Source organism: Typopeltis vanoorti, chromosome 2 (assembly GCF_054136105.1).
Source record: "Typopeltis vanoorti isolate ZY-2024b chromosome 2, IOZ_Tvanoo_1.0, whole genome shotgun sequence".
Classification (NCBI taxonomy): domain Eukaryota; kingdom Metazoa; phylum Arthropoda; class Arachnida; order Uropygi; family Thelyphonidae; genus Typopeltis; species Typopeltis vanoorti.
The window spans coordinates 130,524,339-130,544,832 of record NC_143550.1 but is presented as its reverse complement, the minus strand read 5'-3'; the positions used below and the strand labels follow the sequence as shown (position 1 = coordinate 130,544,832).

General features: G+C 35.3%; 1 protein-coding gene across 2 annotated transcripts in view; it reads right to left on the bottom strand.

The window, feature by feature from the left end:
• Nucleotides 1–1,547: 1,547 nt before the first annotated feature.
• Cdep (Chondrocyte-derived ezrin-like domain containing protein) overlaps nucleotides 1,548–20,494 on the bottom strand; it is a 741,059-nt gene continuing 722,112 nt past the window's right edge. For both annotated transcript variants that reach the window (XM_090413128.1, XM_090413137.1), the window contains exon 29: nucleotides 1,548–1,923. In XM_090413128.1, coding sequence (XP_090269254.1) covers nucleotides 1,881–1,923 — 43 coding nt within the window. In that variant the 3' untranslated portion in view covers nucleotides 1,548–1,880. The remainder of the gene's footprint in view (nucleotides 1,924–20,494) is intronic.

Here is a 20,494-nt window from a genome sequence, read left to right as displayed (position 1 = left end):
TCCCTTTTTATTTCTAGTAAAATTTTGATGTTTTCATCCATACTTTAAAAAATGATTCACAACATGAATTGGATTTATGCTTCTCTCCATGCAAAAGTTGAAAATAAAGACTGATAATGATTCTGATTAATATTTGATTTTTTTTTTTTTTTTTACTGAAAAACAATATAAATTTGTCACAGTATACTGTGACAAAGGAATATAGTTTAGTCCTTAGTTGTTTGAAGTTTAAATTACTTCATAATAGTTGGCTACCAACTTGAAACTACCATTTTTTTTTTTTTTTTTTTTTGATGGTGGTGGTGGTGGGGGTATAAATTAAGGACCAATTAAAGTCCTGTGGAGCAGGGAGAAATATAATCTAAAGATACTTGCTAAATCTTGGTATGAGATAAAGCAACAGTTACCCTACCAAATGTAACACTTTGTGTATTTATTTCCAGATAATGAGGTGAAAGATTGTTTTTTTTTTCCCTATAAATTCACTATAGCAAACTCTGTGCTAGATATAACAAACTGTTTCTCTGGTTTCAGTATAGTATAAAACATTTAGTGACCATGGCAGGACATCTAACCATCCATATCTAACATATTAAGAGAAAGATGAAACGACAAATGTTCTATGGTTATTTCCATATCTTAACCGGCCAAGACGTATATATACGTCCAATTTATTATGTATGCGAAGTGCATATTAAAATTGTAACACCATTGATATTACATTGAAATATATGATGGATACGAAGCGTATAAGGATGCGTATTTGATCCATATGGCCGGTAAGGTGGTTAATTATACTGGTATTTCTTAAGATATATACCCAAGAAAGTTTCCAGACCAAAAGTAATGTGACATAAAACAATGTAATCTGCATGATTCTGATGATGTGTAATAAAGTCTAATATTATGTCTAGTACACTAAGGTGGCATAACTAAAGTTGCACAGACATTAAAATTAGACAGCTGTTAACTTTTAATTCTGGCTAATTGCAAATGTTATTATTGATCTGTAGAACAGTGTTCAGTAGTCTTAAACCCATCACCTGTGTGGGATCCTCAAGAATGAGACAGACCTTGATTTGATATGCTACTACTACTACTCAGCGAAATAAAAAATTAGTTGCTTGATGTAGATTTTTATGGAAGGACTTTTATAGAACTATTATGATTATTAATATAATTCTTATTTACTTTATGAATGGAAAAATGGAAGAGGAATCGTGTGAATTACTCAAATGAGGCTCAAAACAGAAATACGATGATGAAAACTATTCTTTCCTTTTCCAACATTAGGGTTTCTGATTTCATATCTGCCATTACATATATTGACAGACATTTGTAGATAAATCTGATTATTTATTTATTTATTTTTTTTTTTTTTTGAGTGGGAGAGTGTGGTTTTGTTTTTACACACAAAATAAATTTCTTTTATTCAGAAGATATTTAAGTCACTTTATTATAAGCCATATCTAAGAACTAGGTATTCCATCTTAGGTAGAAAGTAAATTTCAGGTAGAAATCAACACATTACAGAAAATACAACTGTCTGGAGCTCAGTAACCTGCCACTATATCAGCACCATTTTATTTGTTATAAATGCAAATACCATAATCTTATAAACTGACAATGTGTAAACAGCATCAACATTTTTACAGAATTAAAAGTTGTCATGCCAAAAAGAAATAAAAATTTATAGTTGTCCAAACTCTAGGAAGTAGGGTCCTTATAGAGAACAGATGTCTCGGTTGAGACTTCAATAAAGTGTATGAATTGAGTCTTTTCTCATAGCAACATTATAATTTCAACAACACAAAAGATGATTTGATCATTGATGAGCTGCATTACATTTCACAGATGCCTGATATGTTCAGGGAATGATGTTATGCATCTCGTAGTGTGGCACTTTTTATCACTTCCACCCACCTAGAGAGGGGGAAAAAGTAAGTTATATTTTGATTAAAAAATAAAATACAGTAAAACAGATTTCTATAATTTGTTTTATGATGATGATAACATACACACACATATGCTTTGGAGTCCCCCCTATTACGGATTCCTTATACCAAGTAATTAGCTGAATAAGTCAACTCTATGTCCGTGCATAATCTATTAGTTTGTCAGTTACATGTATCTCAAACTGTTTCAAAAACTAAAGTTTTTTTTTTTTTTTTTTTTTTTTATTGTTTTTAACATTCTTGTAATTTTAGCCAATGACAGAGGACATCTCTATTACAGAGGAAATGATTAGATATCTTTATAGCAGGAGGTATTTAATGAAAATTAGCATTTTTGTATGTAAGTCTTGTGATAATTTTTGTAATTAAAAGGTTACAACAAGCTGCAAAACTTGCCTCTAACCTTTCCAAAGATTCAATGAAAGCAGATGCAGAAATAACTGTTATATAACCATTAATATAACTTATTTAAGTTAAGGGATATTACATCCCATATTGTTTCATAGCCGAATAAGAAACTCAAAGAGTTTCATGCTGAATATAGTAAATATATAAAGTTCGGTGAGTCCAAGCATAAGCAAATACCTGGATAGTGTTACAACTGACCCTTTAGGGAGTGCAACACTGAGGCAACTCATGGTAAGGGTGGAGCAAGCTCCGATCACTATTCTTGATATTTCCCCATAATGTGAAACCCAGCTCCTAGGAGCTGGGTTTCACATAATGTATTTCACATTATGGGGAAATATCAAGAATAGTGATTGGAGCAACTCGTGGTAAGGGTGGAGCAAGCTCTGATCACTATTCTTGATATTTCCCCATAATGTGAAACCCAGCTCATAGGAGCTGGGTTTCACATAATGTATTTCACATTATGGGGAAATATCAAGAATAGTGATTGGAGCTTGCTCCACCCTTACCATGAGTTGCCTCAGTGTTGCACTCCCTAAAGGGTCAGTTGTAACACTATCCAGGTATTTGCTTATGCTCGGACTTGCCGAACTTTATATATTTACTATATTCGGCATGAAACTCTGAGTTTCTTATTCGGCTATGAAACAATATGGGATGTAATATCCCTTAACTTAAATAAGTTTATGTTGCCGAATTGAAGCCTTTGGCTCTTCATATAATTAATACATTAATATAACATCTGCAAGCAAATATAAAAATATTTGCTTGTGGATGCTATACTTTTACTTTAACTGCAAGCAAATATCAATTTGGTATTTAAATACAGTTATATATTGTACAGCAAGCCGCCCATTATAACCAATTACTTGAAAAGTCCCAACTAAACCTCATAGGATATAATGCTATTTATGCTAAGAGAAATTCACTACAGCAACCTATAACAAACTATTTCCTGTGGTTCTTAAGAATTTATTATAGTGAACATCCATAGTTCTCTGTAGTCTATAGAGTAGGATTTCTCAAGTATGTAAGAAAATAAATACATAAAAAACATTTACAAAATCTTTTAGTTTACCTGCAAGAGAATGTAGGCTACAAATAGTTGAGACCTTGACTATGATAAGTAATCCAATGTTCATCCTCACTGCTTACACCACTCTGAAAGACCTCCACTTTGTTACTGACCAGATACTGGATACTCTTTGGAACACACTTATTTAAACTGCATTCTATATTGGTTCCAAAACTTGATTGTTAACAATCATCATGTTCTAATGGTACAACATAAATCAAATATCACACAAAACCTCACCAGCCCAGAAGTGTTGAGTTAACAATGATAAGTCATCTGCTTGAACTTCACTGAATCCAATTTAAGTATGCACATTTACAGTAATGCTGTTATTTATTAGTTTCTAAGAAAAAAAATCGAGTCATTAGAAAGAGCAATGAATTAAAGCATAAAGTTTTTTTTTTTTTTTTTTTTTAGAAAGCTTAAAAACAGAGTAAGAAATGAATTTTGTTGGGAAAAAGGGATAGAGCTAGTAATAGACAATAAAATCTCTTAAGAAGCACATGGTGGAAGGGCCATCTGGTTCTCCAAAAGATGCCCCAAGGCTGTGCAAATGAAGAACCAAGCATACTGCAACTGGCTATCATCAAGAACTCTGCCTTCTCTCACCACTTACAGCAAAGCCTGAAAATAGCTGCAAGAAAATCAATCCATCAAAAACCAATTTCCAAAGAGTCAAAAGCTGGAAACTTGCATCATAGCTAAATCGCAGCTATGCATTTTGGCCAAAATTTTTGTCCAACACTGCTCCCACTACTCTTGCACCCAGATGGGTCTATTGCATCAATCACCCAGAGAGAAAGACAATCTCCTTGCATCATACTTTTCCCCAAATGCCTACATAGATGATTTTTGGTAAATGTCCCCAGCCATTCCAAACACTCAACACCTCCTCTAACCTTTCACCAGAACCTGATAAGAAAAATACTATCCAAATTAGATACCAAAAAGTTCCCTGGATCTGACGGCATTTGTCCAATTGGCCTGAAGATTTGTACACCATAGTTGACTCCTATGTTGGCTTTTTATGCTTTCTTACTCCACAGGCATCTACCCTACACCCTGGAAATTAGCCATGTCCAACCTATTCCCAAGAAGGGTGACAAATCCTTACTATCAAACTATCACCCAATCTCTCTCACCTCAGTCTTCTCTAAAGTAATGGAGAAAATTATCAGCAGCCAACTTCTAAGCTATCTTAAAAGTGCTTAACTAATAAATGACTGCCAGTATGGATTTTGCATTCAATCCACCAATGCATTCAACAGGGGATCTGCTCACCTATGTCACAAACATCTCAATAAGCACCATGGAAAAGTGTGGTTGCACTAGATATCTCCAAGGCTTTTGACTGGGTCTTGTACAAGGGGGCCTATTAAGTAACCTTCCATCATTCAGCAACTGGGTTGCCAGTTTTCTTACTCAATGCACATTGTGTGTGATGGTTGACAGTTCCCTGTCTTCTGACTGTGCAACTAATGTTGGTGTCCCACAAAGTCCTGTTTCTTCTATACATCAATGATCTGCTCCAGAGTTGATCACCAATCCAATACACAGTTTTGCCAATGACAGTAAACTACATTCCTCCTCCTCACTTGACAAACCCTGCACTAAACAAACCACAACAATTTAAAACAACTTCTGCAAGCCTAAATTCTGATCTCCAAACCATTCTTTGATGGGGCTTGGATAACTTTCCTAATTCTATTTTGGAAGTTTTTTTTTTTTTCACTTGGTTAGACTAAAAATTATATATTTAATTTAATCCTTTATCCAAGTGTAAGCAAACAAAGTTAGCACCTGAAGTATCTTCAGGACTGGGGAAACTCGTGGCAAAGGTGAACTGAGTTCTCATCACTTTCCTTAGTATCCCATAATGCAAAGCATATCTCCTTGTGGACATGTATAATGCTATGCATTATGGGAAGGGTCACTACCAAGATCAGTTTCGACCTTTATTGAGGTCTCTTGAGTGGGAGCCAGACCCAGAGGGGATACCAAGGTTGAAGCAATGCAGAAATCATATTTCCATATGCCAGTTTATTAAATTACTCTGGATTAGAGAAAGATGTTGGAAGTTTTTTTTCACTTGGTTAGACTATATATATTCAGTTTAATCCTTTATCCAAGTATAAGCAAACAAAGTTTGCACCTGAAGTATCTCCAGGACTGGGGCAACTCGTGGCAAAGGCGGACTGAGTTCTCATTACTTTCCTTAGTATTCCATAATGCAAAGCACATCTCCTTGTGGACATGTATAATGCTATGCATTACGGGAAGGGTGCAAACTTTGTTTGCTTACAATTGGATAAAGGATTAAACTAAATATATAATTTATATATATTCTAACTGAGTGAAAAAAAAAATTCCAACACCTTTCTCTATTCCAGAGTAATTTAATAATACGGTGTGACATATTTCGGCAACTGGCATATGGAAATATGACTTCTGCATTGCTTCAACCTTGGTATCATCTCCGGGCCTGGCTCCCACTGAAGAGACCTCAATAAAGGTCAAAACCAGTCTGGATAGTGACCCTTCCCATAATGCATAGCATTATACATGCCAGCAAGGAGATGCTTTGTATTATGGGATACTAAACAAAGTGAAGAGAACTCAGTCCACATTTGCCACGGGTTTTCCCAGTTCTGAAGGTACTTCAGGTGCAAACTTTGTTTGCTTACACTTGGATAAAGGATTAAACTAAATATATACAGGTAACCCTCGTATAATGCAGTACTTATACAACGCAGTCTACAAATTGTAGTATCCCTAGTTCAACGCGGTCTATGATTTCTAGTAACCTAACCCTTTATTTTTTTTTTCATATTTTTCACCGCGGGACTTAAAAATCTAATTTTATCTTCGTTAAATTTGTGTCTGCCTGTATCGTGCAAGTAGTTATAAGTATCGAATTTAGTTTTATTGTATCACTGAATAAGGTACTGTACAGAGGGCTTTTGCAGTCTGTGTCATTCTCAACAAATAGTGCAATTAGAGACAGATGGAATAAAAACGGCACTAACTAATAAATCATGTCCCCTCCCACAGAAACTACGCTGTGTAGACTTAATTCTCATGGAAAGGCTTAGACGTTGGTGTTGCATTGTTACTAAATAATTTAAGGAAATTACAATGTAAACTAGGATATACATTAAAATAAATTTTAATATACTTCGATATTTCGGCAACGTCACGATGCCATTTTCAAGGAACTTAAGAACAAGACACGTGCACGCAGGCACAACAAACAGTAAGTGAGGAAGAAGCAAGAAGCTATTTTCTCATAAAGTCCTGATGGTGCCCCCTAGCAGGAAATGTTGGTATTCTTGGGCGATTGGGCTGAAAGTCTTCTGATGTAGATTTCCCAAATTTGAGGCAGGCTCATGCAGTCAAATTTGTTGAGGTTTGGATTGTTTCTTAGGGCTGAAGCTGATTCCATGAAAAGTCTTTCATATTTGTATTTACTACAGTGTATTATCATGGCTTTCTTCCACTGTATTCTATGGCAGGTATCCAGCGCATGGTCAGCAAGACCAGAGTGCCTGTATTGGTGAAACCGGATGTAGTCCTTGTGTTCTGAAATTCTGATATTTGCTGTCCTGCTAGTTTGGCCAAACTAGGACAGCTTACAGCTGCAAGGGACCTGGTATATACCAGGTAGGTCTGGGGGGGGGGGGGGGGTTGGTCTTTAGTAGAGCACATAAGGGATGCCAATTTTTTTATATGGTCTGTAACAAGAAGTCATGTGTTTTTAGGATTTTTGTAATTTTTTCCGAGGTGCCTCGGATATAGGGTATGGTGATGGATTTAGAGTAATCCTTGTTGTGTGTGTGTGGGGGGGGGGAGGTTGCAATATTTTTTTTTATTTTTTTTTTGGGGGGGGGGGGGTAGCCATTGGCTGAGAAAGTGTTGAGAATGTTAGTTCTGTGGTTAGGGCATTGTCATTTGAACAGATAAGTTTAGCCCTGTTGTGTAGTGTCTTAATGACTCCATATTGTTGCGATGAGGGGTGGTGGGATTATTTGTGAATGTATCTGCCTGTATGGGTGGGTTTTCCATAGACTAAGAAAACCAAGGTTCCATCAGGTTGGCGGGTGACTAGTGTGTCTAAGAAAGGAAGGCAGTTGTTTTTTTTCCTCTTCCGGGGTGAATTTGATTCTGGGGTGTTGGTTGTTTAAGTGTGTTAGGAAGGAGAGGAGTGCATCGGAGCCATGTGGCCAAATAGTGAACACATCATCAACATAGCGAAGCCAAATGGTTGGTTTTTGTGGGGCAGAGTTTAAGGCTTTCTCTTCAAAGGTCTTCATATAAAAGTTGGCCAAGGGTGGGGAGAGTGAAGAACCCATGGCTGTCCCCTCTATTTGTTTGTAGAATTTTCCTTGCCAAACAAAATAGCCTGAGTTCATTGTGAACTGAAATAGGGCTGTGATATCGGGAGGAAATTTAGCTTGGATTAGCTCTAAGGATTCTTTGAGTGGGACATTTGTGAATAAGGAGGAGACATCAAAACTGACCATTACGTCAGTGGGTTTGAGTGTAAGGTTTTCTATGCTGGCTTTGAAGTGGGCTGAGTTTTTTTTTATGTGTGAAGGTGTGTTGCCAGTATAATGTGAGAGAGCTTTGGCCAAATGTGGGGGAATCAATGGCATCCACTATGGGACGTAATGGCACATTTTCCTTATGTATTTTTGGGAGTCCATAAATACAGGGGGGTATGGAGTTAAATGGTTTTAATTTGTGAGTTATTTCCACAGGCCAAGAAGTGACTTTAAGGAGCCTGTGGAGTTTTCTAATTTGCGAGTTGGTGGGATTGTACTCGATAGGGAAGTAAGTATCCCGATCTAACAATAGAGCTTTCAGCTTACCGGTGTAATCCTTTTGGTTAAGCAATACTGTGGCGTTCCCTTTATCAGCTTTAGTGATTATTATTTCCTTGTTTTTCTTTAATTCTAGTAGAGATTTAATTTCCTCACTGGGCATGTTGGCTTTTGGTGGTTTAGCTTTGGTCAGAACACAAGCCACATCCAGTCTAATATTATTGGGAACGTGGTTTGGAAGGTGTCGTATCCTGCATTCAATTCGTATCATAATATCTTCAGCAGGTATTCTTCTGGGTGCAATGGCAAAGTTGTGGCCACGTGAGAGGGCATCGAGTGCTTCAGGTTTCACACTAAACGACGAAAGGTTGACTATCGTTTTGGTAGGAAGTTGTGGTTTCGAGATCGAGATCTTTTTTAAATTTTCAAATTTTTTGATGTGTCGATCTCGTATAAAATAGACCAAATTTTGTGGCTTAAGGTGCTTGAAAGGTCATCTTCGAGGCATTGGATAGTTAAGTTAGCATCATTCAGGAAATGGCGAGTCGTAGCGATTTGTTCCCTGAGCACAGCTTGGCTGGCACGGTTATAAAAACGAAGAGCTTTTGCGAAGAGAAACGGTGCTTGAATTTGAAATTTTAGGAATTACCTGGTTAACCCAGCAGCATTTTAGGAACGCAAGATGATTCAGTTGTCTGGATATCTTTAACTTCATTTTACCGTAATGGCATGCTTTACGTGCGATATCATTTCCGTGGATTATCGTAATTCTAGTGGAAAGGCTTAGATGTTGGTGTTGCATTTTTACTAAATAATTTAAGGAAATTACAAAGTAAACTATGATATACATTAAAATAAATTTTAATATACTTCAATATTTCGGCAACATCACGTTGCCATTTTCAAGGAACTTAAGAACAAGACACGTGCACACACAGGCACAACAAACAGTAAGTGAGGAAGAAGCAGGAAGCTATTATTTCTCCTAAAGTACTGATGGTATCCAACAACAGGCAATGTTGGTATTCTTGGGCGATTGGGCTGAAGGTCTTCTGATGTAGGTTTCCCAAATTTGAGGCAGTCTCATACAGCCAAATTTGTTGAGGTTTGGATTGTTTCTTAGGGCTGAAGCTGATTCCATGAAAAGCCTTTCATATTTGTATTTACTATGGTAGATGTAAGCTGTCCTACTTTGGCCAAACAGGCAGGACAGCAAATATCAGAATTTCAGAACACAAGGACTACATCCGGTTTCACCAATACAGGCACTCTGGTCTTGCTGACCATGCGCTTGATATCTGCCATAGAATACGGTGGAAGATAGCCACGATAATACACCGTAGTAAACACAAATATGAAAGGCTTTTCATGGAATCAGCTTAAGCCCTAAGAAACAATCCAAACCTCAACAAATTTGGCTGCATGAGACTGTTTGAAATTTGGGAAACCCCCACCAGAAGATCTTCAGCCCAATCGCCCAAGAATACCAACATTTCCCGCTAGGGTGCACCATCAGGACTTTAGGAGAAATAATAGCTTCGTGCTTCTTCCTCACTTACTGTTTGTTGGGCCTGCGTGCACGTCTTGTTCTTAAGTTCCTTGAAAATGGCAATGTGACGTTGCCAAAATATTGAAGTATATTAAAATTTATTTTAATGTATATCCTAGTTACGTTGTAATTTCCTTAAATTATTTAGTAAAAATGTGTAGACTTAAGCAAAAACCATACTGCACTGAAACACAGTATCTAACTAAAAACTATTGTCCAGTTTTTCAATTATGAAATGTGTTTTTTTATTGCAGTTGAAATTCTCGATGTCATTATGACAGATCACAAAGGCTAACTTAAAATTAAAGACTATCAAGAATTGAAACATGCCATATAATGAATGTGTGAGTTCGCCTGCTACCTCAAACGCAAACAAGAAGCCATAAAATTCAACTAAGGATAGAAACGTTTGTGTGAGTTGAGCCAGTTAGTAATGACAAGTTCCAACGGAACGATAAATGACACCCTGTTGTGAATGTGTAAAAACTAATAGTGAATGTTGTTATGACAGTTTGAGATATTATGGGATTTGATTGAAGAGAATTAGCATTTCAACTCAACACTTGTCGGTTGCTTTTGTCTTTGGGTCGCGCGTTCTTTTGTTAATACCGTACCAATCATATGTACGTCTTTATAGCTGCTGTCTTGTGTAAAACAAAATTCAGCTTCTACGTATTGTAACAATTAAAAAAAAAAACTTGAATAATTTATAAGCGTATAAAAGGATATCACCTGTAAATCGTTGACGTGCCACCTCTGGCACGAGTGCCATAGGTTAGCCATCCAGGGTTTACTGTAAAGTGTTTATTGTTGAAACTTGTCTTTGTTTTCTGCCAGGAAAGCGCATTTAAAATCATGAGTGTGTTATTCAAGCAGACCAGTTTATTTTCTGGTGAGTTACATATGTAATGCTTTTTTTTTTAATGTAAAAGTTTATTTTTATTGTAATGGCCACTAAAACTGCAATGAAAGGGAAAAAACCAACATTGAAGAGGAAATTCATTTCTCTCGAAAAAAATTAAAATCTTGGATCGGTTGAAAATTGGAGAAAACCAAGAAAACCTTGCAACCAGGAGTTGTTCAAGGACTCTGAATTTCAATGAATCAACAATTTGGACATTCAAACAAAATGAACATAAAATCCGAGAAAGTGTTATTGCTGGGTCAACAGTAAGTGCAAAGCAGGTTGCTCGTGTTCACGATATTCTAATAGAAAAAAATGGAGAAATCTCTAATGATTTGGATAGAAGATTGCACTCAAAAGAAAATTCCTTTGGATGGACACCTTATTAAGCAAAAAACTCTAAGTTTATAAACATTTAAAAGAACTCGATCAAGATTCTTCAGAAGAAATCACTCAGCATGGATTTTCTGGCAGCAAGGGATGGTTCGAAAACTTTAAAAAGCGGTTTTCTTTTGTATAATCTTAAAATCCAGGGAGAATCAGCATCAGCAGATGTTGAAGCTGCCCAGAAATACCCAGCAGAACTTTTAAAAATCACTAAAGAAGGTGGTTACAGTGCAGACCAGGTGTTCAATGTGGATGAATCTGGGTTATATTGAAAAAAAAATCCGAAACGCACTTATATTTCGAAAAATGAAAGATCAGCTCCTGTATTCAAAGTTTCCAAAGATAGAATTACTCTACTGTTTTGTAGTAATGCATCAGGTGATTACATGACAAACCCAATGTTTATTACCCGATCTGCAAATCCTTGTGCGATGAAAGAGCTCGACAAGTCCATCCTACCTGTTTATTGGCAGACCAACAAAAAGGCATGGGTTACAGCTAGCATGTTTGAAAATTGGTTTTTTAAGTGTTTTGTACCTGATGTAGAAAGTTACACAAAGAAAAAGAATATGGACTTCAAAATTCTACTAATTTTAGATAATGCACCAGGCCACCCAACAAATTTAAGCCATCCGAATATTAAAATAACTTTTTTGCTGCCTAATACTACTTCACTTATTCAACCACTCAACCAAGGAATAATATCAACATTTAAGTCATATTATATTCGGCAAACATTTCAATTAATTTTGGAAAAAATGGAATCTAATCCAAACATGACACTGCCTCAAGCGTGGAAAGAGTTTTCAATATTGAATTGTGTAAAAATTATTTCTCTGTCCATTAAGGAATTACAACCCTCTATGCTGAATGCTTGCTGGAAAAAAATAACGTAATGGAACAAAATTTTGTACCTCCAGTGGATGCCGAGCTACGTCGTATAATAAACGTCGCACACATTTTTGGTGGAGAGAGCCTTTGCGATATGGTTGAGAATGAAATTAGTGAATTAATTGACAGAGAAACAGATTTAAATGAGAAGGAACTAGTACAATTAATAGATGGCGTCGAACCAAATGGTGGGGAAAGTTCTGCCGAAGATTCTGATTATGATGAATCCGTTAAAGAAATCAGTTTAAAGAAATTAGCAGAAGGATTGGACTTGGCAAGAAAGTTAGGAAGTTATTTTACGGATAATGATCCCTCAATGGAGCGCTCGGGAAAATTCACGAGACAATTGGATATTTGTTTAGAACCATATTATGAACTTTATAAAAAATTGCAACATAGTGGAAAGCAAAGTCTTATTACTGACTTCTTGATGACTAAACCAGCCGAAGTATTCAATGAGAATTATACAAATGATGTCCAAGAGATTCCAAGTGGTGATGACCTCCGGCCACTTAAAGAACATCTATGAAATGTTATTTCTGAAGACAGTGATGACGATTAAAATATGTGCTTTATTTTATTGTCTCTAAAACATTTTATGCATTATGTGCAATGAAATTTATGTACAATTTGTAATTTTTATAATTTTATACTACGTATTTGTAATAGTTTATGTTTTCTTAACTTACATGAATTACCTGAATTAAATAAAAATATTGTTTTTGTTGGATATGTCATTGTTGTTTATATAATTTTAAAAAAAGACGACTTCGGAACCTAACCCTACTTTTTCTATGTGATCTATGCCTCATATAACGCGATTTATATAACGTGGCATTTCTATGGAACCTAACATCCGCGTTATACGAGGGTTACCTGTAATTTATTTGCTAATTTTAATGCCTGCAAAATTCAGTTCTGCCTTATTTCCCACAAAAAAAAAGAACCATATTATCCCAGCCTTACCTTTGACAACACCCAAATTTCTAGACAAGATGAGATCTCTCTTTGAGATTACCATGACATCAAGGTACTCTTGGCATAAACATGTTACCACCATTGCTTCCTCAGCATCCAAAAAATTAGGATTTCTCTTTTGAACAGCTATTAACCCTGTACAAATCACAAATCCATTCATCCAGCAAGTACTGCTCGCACATCTTAGGAGTGCCCCTAAGAGCTCTCTACAAATACTCAACACGATATGGAAGAGAGCAGTCAGACTGACTAATGACTCATCTCCTACCAACTCATTCCAACCACTGTTGCACAGGCACTAGTATCTACTGCATGCATCTTCTATAAATATTTCCATGGTAAATGTTCATCAGAACTATCCTCAATAATTCCCTCTCCCCTACTAAATTCACTAAATAGTGTTAATATTCACTGAAATGTCACTGAAATAGTGGATGTTAGGTGGCTACCACCCAACATCCCTTTATAGTCAAACTCCATACTCATAGAACAAGTTTCTCTTCCTCCTCCTTCATTTCTACTGTTGCTGTATTGTGGAACAGCCTTCCATCGCATGTGTTTCCCAAGGAATGCAATGCACATGCCTTCAAATCCAATGTGAACAAGTTCCTAGTTTCCCGATTCTCTTCCCACACATGGTACTAATGTGCTATAGGCTGACCAACCAATCTCTTGTGTGTGGGTCCAACATAAAAAAAAAAAAAGTAAATAAAATAAAAAAAAAAAATCAGGCTATGAGCATTGCCAACAGAAATCTTGCACATTTCTTCAGATTTGTATTGTCAGTGCTCACGTTATTGTTGTTTAACTTGAGTCTCATCACATACATAATTGAAATGAGTGGAAGAACAAGATAATTCCATTACACAAGGATGGAAGCAGTGGTGTAGCTAGGGGGGGTGCGGAGGGGGCGGTCTGCCCTGGGCGGCACTTTGAACCTTTTTGGACTTTTGCAGTTAATTCTAAAATACAGTTTCGAGAACTCATTTCCAAATATTGTAATACTAATGCGAATTTTCCTCACAATTGCTTTAAGTGTTGCTAGTTGTGAGAGGAGTTTTTCTAAATAAAATAGATTAAGAATTACCTAGGTTACTCTGAAATAGACTTCGCCATTGTCATCGACGATTTTGCGAACAGAAAAGCAAGAAAAATAACATTTTAAAATGTTGAAATTAAAGTTTTACTTCAAAAATAAACATAGTGTTTTAATTTATTTCCCTATACATTGTTTTGACTTTTTCTAGTATTTTTGAGAGGGGTGGCAAAAGCTCTAGCTATGCCACTGAATGGAAGCAATGACATATATGATGATCACATCAGTGGATTATCGTTGCTGTGATCATCAGAGTATTGGAAAGGTTGGTCAAAAATCACTTTCACCAGTAGGGAGATAGCAGCATGGTTTGTTTAAAATAAATCTAGTTTTAGCAATTTGCACACATTCTATAATGGAGTGACAGCAGAGGAGGATAAGAGAAATGGATATAAATGATATCTCTGGATTTTGCCAAGGTTCATTTCATAGGATTCCATATTCAAAGTCACTATACAAACTCAGAGGGTTTGCAAATTAGCTTGTGATATGCATAGGAGATTGACTGGCTGACATGTATCAGAAAGTGATATACGGAGGTGTTGATACTAAGAGAAGGCAGGTGACTAGTGATGTGCCACATGGTTTTATACTTGGGCCAATGTTGTTTAATTTGTGTATAAATGATATTCTGGATGATCTAGAGGATGATATCCAGTTATGATGCCAAGTTAGACAAATGATGATAAGAAAACATATCTGATACAAAATCTCTGCAGACTAATTTGAACAGCCTAATTCTGTGGAGAAATGTTTAAGTGTTTAATGTTTCTAAGTGTAAGTTTAGGGGCCAAACTGTTATTCACCCAAGTTATATGATTTTGATAAGATCACATATGGACTACTGTCTGATGATAATTGTCACCTAGGTTTCAAACATATAGAGAGACAACTGAATAGATCCATCTGCTGATAACTTGCCAGCCCATCCTAATTCTTTTAGCATCCAGTGGATACCCTTCTAACAGGATGTACAAGTGAGGGTGACAACTGAACATTAAGTCAGAAGCCCTAGTTGGTTCACATTCCTTTTATGTGGATGTCTACTTCCATTATCTAGCTTTGACCCTTCAGTGATCCTCAAAGAAAACAGCAATTATAGATATTATCTTGTATAGTAAAACTGCATAATGTAAAAGTTGTCTTCCTCAATCAAAACTAAACAACTATTGTTAAAGAAGCCACACATTTACAAAATATATTGTGATATTTGTTGTGTAAAGTAAAACAGGACATTTGGAAGAAATTTGAATAAGTGAACACACTGAAGATGCACAACAGAAAGAGAGCACATAAACAGGATTTAGTTTTTATATGGCTACAGACATTAAGATGTCTTATCATATTGCATAGAAAAACATGTATGAAAGTTTTCTGCTTTCAGAGGTGAAGATATTTGATTTGTTCAACCAAGGAGGTGTGTGGTGAAGCTGTTTTTCAAGGATAGAAAAATCCAAACTTTATGACAAACTCAAAAAGTTAAAGAGACAGTCCAGCACAGAAGAAAAGTTTCTCCCAAATAACTCAGCAGATACTCTCAGGGAAACAGAGTATCTGCTGAAAAATATAAGAAACATGAGCTATGTGAAAAAGTAGCAAACAAAAGATATAGGGAGACTTCAGTGAAAACGTTGGTTAATGTGTTCTCCAACCAACAGACTGCAGGTTTGAATGTTGCTGTAGACATGGATGATTCCAGTTCTTTCAGTGGGGATGGATCTCCTATAAGATGATGAAATGATCTCCTAAAATGCCTTAAAAAAAGCTCCAAATTTGATTATTAGAGCAAGGTTTCCACATTATGAAAAAATAAATGATAAATACAAAAAAATGTATAAAGTTAAAAAAATAGGAAATTATCCCTTGTCCATCCATGCTACTAATGTACTATATATAGATTTGCTGCCTTTCATTGGTGGGGATTTTAAAAGAAGAGGAAAGAGCAATAAAAGGAAACAACAACAGATATGATAAGAGTGACAGAGAAATTTGAATTTGGTAACATACAGAAACATGATAAAGGTAAGATATTCTGGATGATGAGCAATTACTTTAAAAGATTGTTCAATGAAATACATATTGACAAAAGAGGGGACAGGCAATATTAAATAGAAATGCAATTGGAGCTATAGGGAGACAAAGGTAAAGAAACTTAAAATGTAGAAAAGCATCTGGAATACATGATACTCAACCAGAAATGCTCAAATATAGAGGTATAAAAGCATACAGTGGCTTCATTGCATATGATTGGAATAGAATTTTCATATAATCCATCTATGAAAAATAAAAAAAATAAAATATATATAAAAAAACTGAATGTGAAAATTAGAGGAATTTCCCTATAGTGTGTTCCAGATAAAGCATACTTGAGAACAGACTACCAAAAATTGTGGAAGAGAAACAGTTAAGACTGGGTACTACTGGCTAGGAGCTGTCAAAACCAGATTTTTACCGTACAACAAATCTATAAGAAGGATTTATAGTTGAGTTTTTCATAGATCTGTTAGACATATGATAAAGCATATGACAAATGAAAAGATCTCAAAACACTACAGTTATGTGGTAAATAAAACATTGCACAAAGGAATATATAGCCTACTGAAGGAGGTATAACATGGTTTGATGTAAAATTAAGTGTAAGAAAAAGGATTTATCAGGTTTGTTCAAAAAGTTCCATGACAATTATTATTATTATAAAGAAAACTGGACATGCTAGCATATTGCTTTTTTAAGCAGAATATGTATACAGGCAGATCCTAACATGATGAAATAAGCCTGAAGTCACATATCACCTAAGTCACTTGCAGTGCTTCGATGAATGAACACAATCCCCCCCACACACACACCTGCCCTGAGTGTCCCAATGTCAGGAACACGCTCATGATTTGGTGGCTTGTTTGTTTAAAAAAAAAAAAAAAAGAAAAAAAAAAGAAAAAAAAAAAAGAAAAAAAAAAAGTCATTACCAATCAATGAATTGCTATTCAAGAGCTTGCCTGTGAAACAGAAATCTCACTTTTATCTTGCCACAAAATTCTGAAAGGAGATTTGGAAGTAAGGATTGCTGCAAAGTTTGTGCTGAAACTCCAGCTCTTTCAACTCGTGAGTTGCTGGCTCAAAAGAAAACAGTTGTACCTCGCTCACTCTATTCACTAAATGTGGCTCCCATGACTTCTGTTTACTCCTTAAGCTAAAATCTGTACTTAAAGGATGAGGGTTTGGGACATAAAATGAAAGTAAGCAGAATGCAACAGATTAACTCATTACCATTCTTTTAGAACAGTTACAGAAAATGCTTGGAACACAGTACTGAGGCAAGAGGAGAATATTTTGAACCTAGTTAAAAAAAAAAAACTGAAATATATTCCACTCAATTCTTTAATTTAGGCAGTTAAATCTAAACAAAATCAGTATCAGGTATAACTAAATTGAAACTTCTAGAAATTATCACTGCATTTTCAATGGAGAACCTATAGAACAAGTAACATATGTCAACTATTTATGCACAATTTTTAGTGAAGAGTGAAGACGGAAAATAAATTTGTAAAGAGATAATTGAAAAAAGAAAGCTAATATGGTGTGGTGGGTTCTAAATAAACAAAATTAAGCTAGCAGCACGTAAAACAATGAACAAGCTGATGTTAACTTATTAACACAGTAAAAAAATTATAAGCAAGCTTTCGTTTAATATGGGGTTCTTTACAATATGCTTTTTAGCTGCAGTTGATTTGATTAAATTAATGGAAGGAAGGCATTTAATAAAAATAATTGCATAGTGATATCAGCATTTTAAATTGTATACACTTTTTACTATTTTTTACTATGATTTTAGGTTTCTTATGTCCTTTTTAAAAATTTGAAAGTTTTTTCACTTGGTTATACTATAAATTAAAGCTGCCAAGAAATTATATTCTTTATTTCATCCTTTATCCAAAGTGTAAGCTAACAAAGTTTGAGCATGAAGTTGCTTCACGACTGGGCTACTTGCATATAGAGGCTAAAAGACTTCACATCATTAGTATCCTTAAATTGCTTTAGTATCAGGACTGGTTTCGACCTTTATTGGGGTCTAATCAGTGGGAGCCAGACCCAGAAATGATACCAAGGTTGAAGAGTAATGCAGAAGTCATATTTCCATATAGAAGTAGTCAAAAGGTGTCTCACCATTTTGTGTTTTACTTAATGTAATATTTTATCCTATAATTTATGTCTTAATTGAAAATCTTGTACCTAAATGACTCTCTTCAAATGCATCTCAACTTCAAAGGAAGCTAATGTAATTTAATTTCCGAGAATTCTGTTGTTCAAAGAGTAAACACTACAAAGATAGGCTAATGATATCACAACACCAGCATTTTCATTTAAATGCAATGCTCCCATTAATTTAATTTAAAGCAGCTGTAGCCAAAAAAATAATTTATTACTGTAGGGAGCTCCATACTAAACAAAAGCTTGCTTTCATTTTGTACTTCAGTCAAAGTAGCTACATGAACCACAGGTTCAGAATATCACTAAGTTATTATTAACACAGTTTTTCAATCTTCAAAGGTACCTGTGGCATAATTATAAAACAATAAAAATTACACAATAATCACAGTAATAAACTTTAATGACAATACAAATATTTCATACTGAAAATAACAGTACATCATCATTAGAGTGCGGAAACACTGTAATGATGATGGAAAAAAAGCAAATCAAAGAACAGGAATACAAAGTACACATGGAAAATGAGACACTCCAAACGTTAAGGAGAGAGTGACAATCATTCTGATTCAAGTTTGGCCAATGTAAAAGGGCTTCACAACTTTCTTTGAAAAAGTGTTCATATTTAAAACTGCTTCTATGAAAAAGACGAGCTTCATCCCATAGGATACTGCTAGTGTCAATACTATGCTCTGCCAGACCACATTTTTAAGGTTTCACATAGCCAATGTAGTACTGATGTACATTAATTAGTTCTTTTTTTCTATGGAACAACCTGTCTGCCCAACGTATGTCAAATTACATTCTCAAGATAATATTAAACCAGAAATAAACACTCACATATGGAGGTTTAAATGGCTGCAATGCATAATTTAGAAGGCATGGTCTGAATCCATTTCCAGATAAAAAGGGAAATAAAACAATGTGTGAGAAGTAGAGAGGAATTTCACTACTAAGAGTTCAAGTAGGATTTATGAAAGATAAAGCACCAAGAGAAAAGCTAGTCAAAATGTTAGTTATATAGTGTAAACTAGAGATTATATTGAACAATACATAGGCTTTTAAGAAGGAAGTTGTGAGACAAGGGTGCATACTATCTCCATTGTCATTCATAATGAAGGAATCTGGTATCAAAATTGGAGATGTCAATTTCACCTCCTTACTTTATGCATCGTGTTATACTCTTAAATCTAGTACACCTTTAGGATTCTTTAAATAAATAACTGTCATAAAAAATATGGCATGAAAATCAGCAATAGAAAGAACTATAAAAGAACATGGAAAATATGAACTATATTCTCAGTGGTGAACCTACAAAACAAATATATCAGTCCTCTCAAGTACGTGAAGATGGTAAAGTAATTATAAAAAAGATAATACAACAGAGTAAGCAAAGTGGTATAGTTGGGAGTCAACCAAATAAATTTGTGGAATAAGGGAGAAATGAGTCAAAACACTAAACTAGCTATATACAAGACAGTATTCAAACCATTTTTAACTTATGGAGGTAAGAGCTGAGTTAGAATAAATCAGCTGATCAAAGAGTAGAGGCCACAGATATGAGAGTTCTGAGAAAAATTAGAAGTGAACAGATTTGGTAAATTTAGAAATCATTTTCTGGAGAGTACACTGTGCCCAGCAAGGCAATGAAAAGAAAGTATCTTTAAACTCTAAAGGATACATCTCCAGAAGTAAATTTTTGTACAGTGTAGTAGCCTTCTTATGCACCATGGCTTGGTTTTCAGCAAAACAGGCAACTTTTTCACAATGGGGGTTAGGGAATGGTTGCACAACACCAATAATCTGTACTTTGATAATGATTAATCCATCCTCTCTTTTACTACAAGGATAGAATTTCTCACTCTAATTGGTTTAACACAGTTCTATGGCCTTTATTCTTCAACCTATATTCTCTATAACTTTCACTTCTACAACAACAGCCAAAGTTTCTATACTATGACAACCTACTCTGAAGTTCTTGTTATTGCATCTTATCCAAGTACAAACTCAAGATGACAGGACACTATTCATGTTTTGATTAAATATATATATTCAAATCCAGAGAGGAGGTGAATCTCATCCTGATCCACTGCTGCTGGCAGGAAACGTTTAGATTCTTGCAATGTTGTCCCATCAGCTGAATAATGCAGAATTAAAACCAATATTCAGCAAAGGCAGTTGTAATTAGTGTTTCCACAAACACCGATGTTATCTTAGCAGCAGCA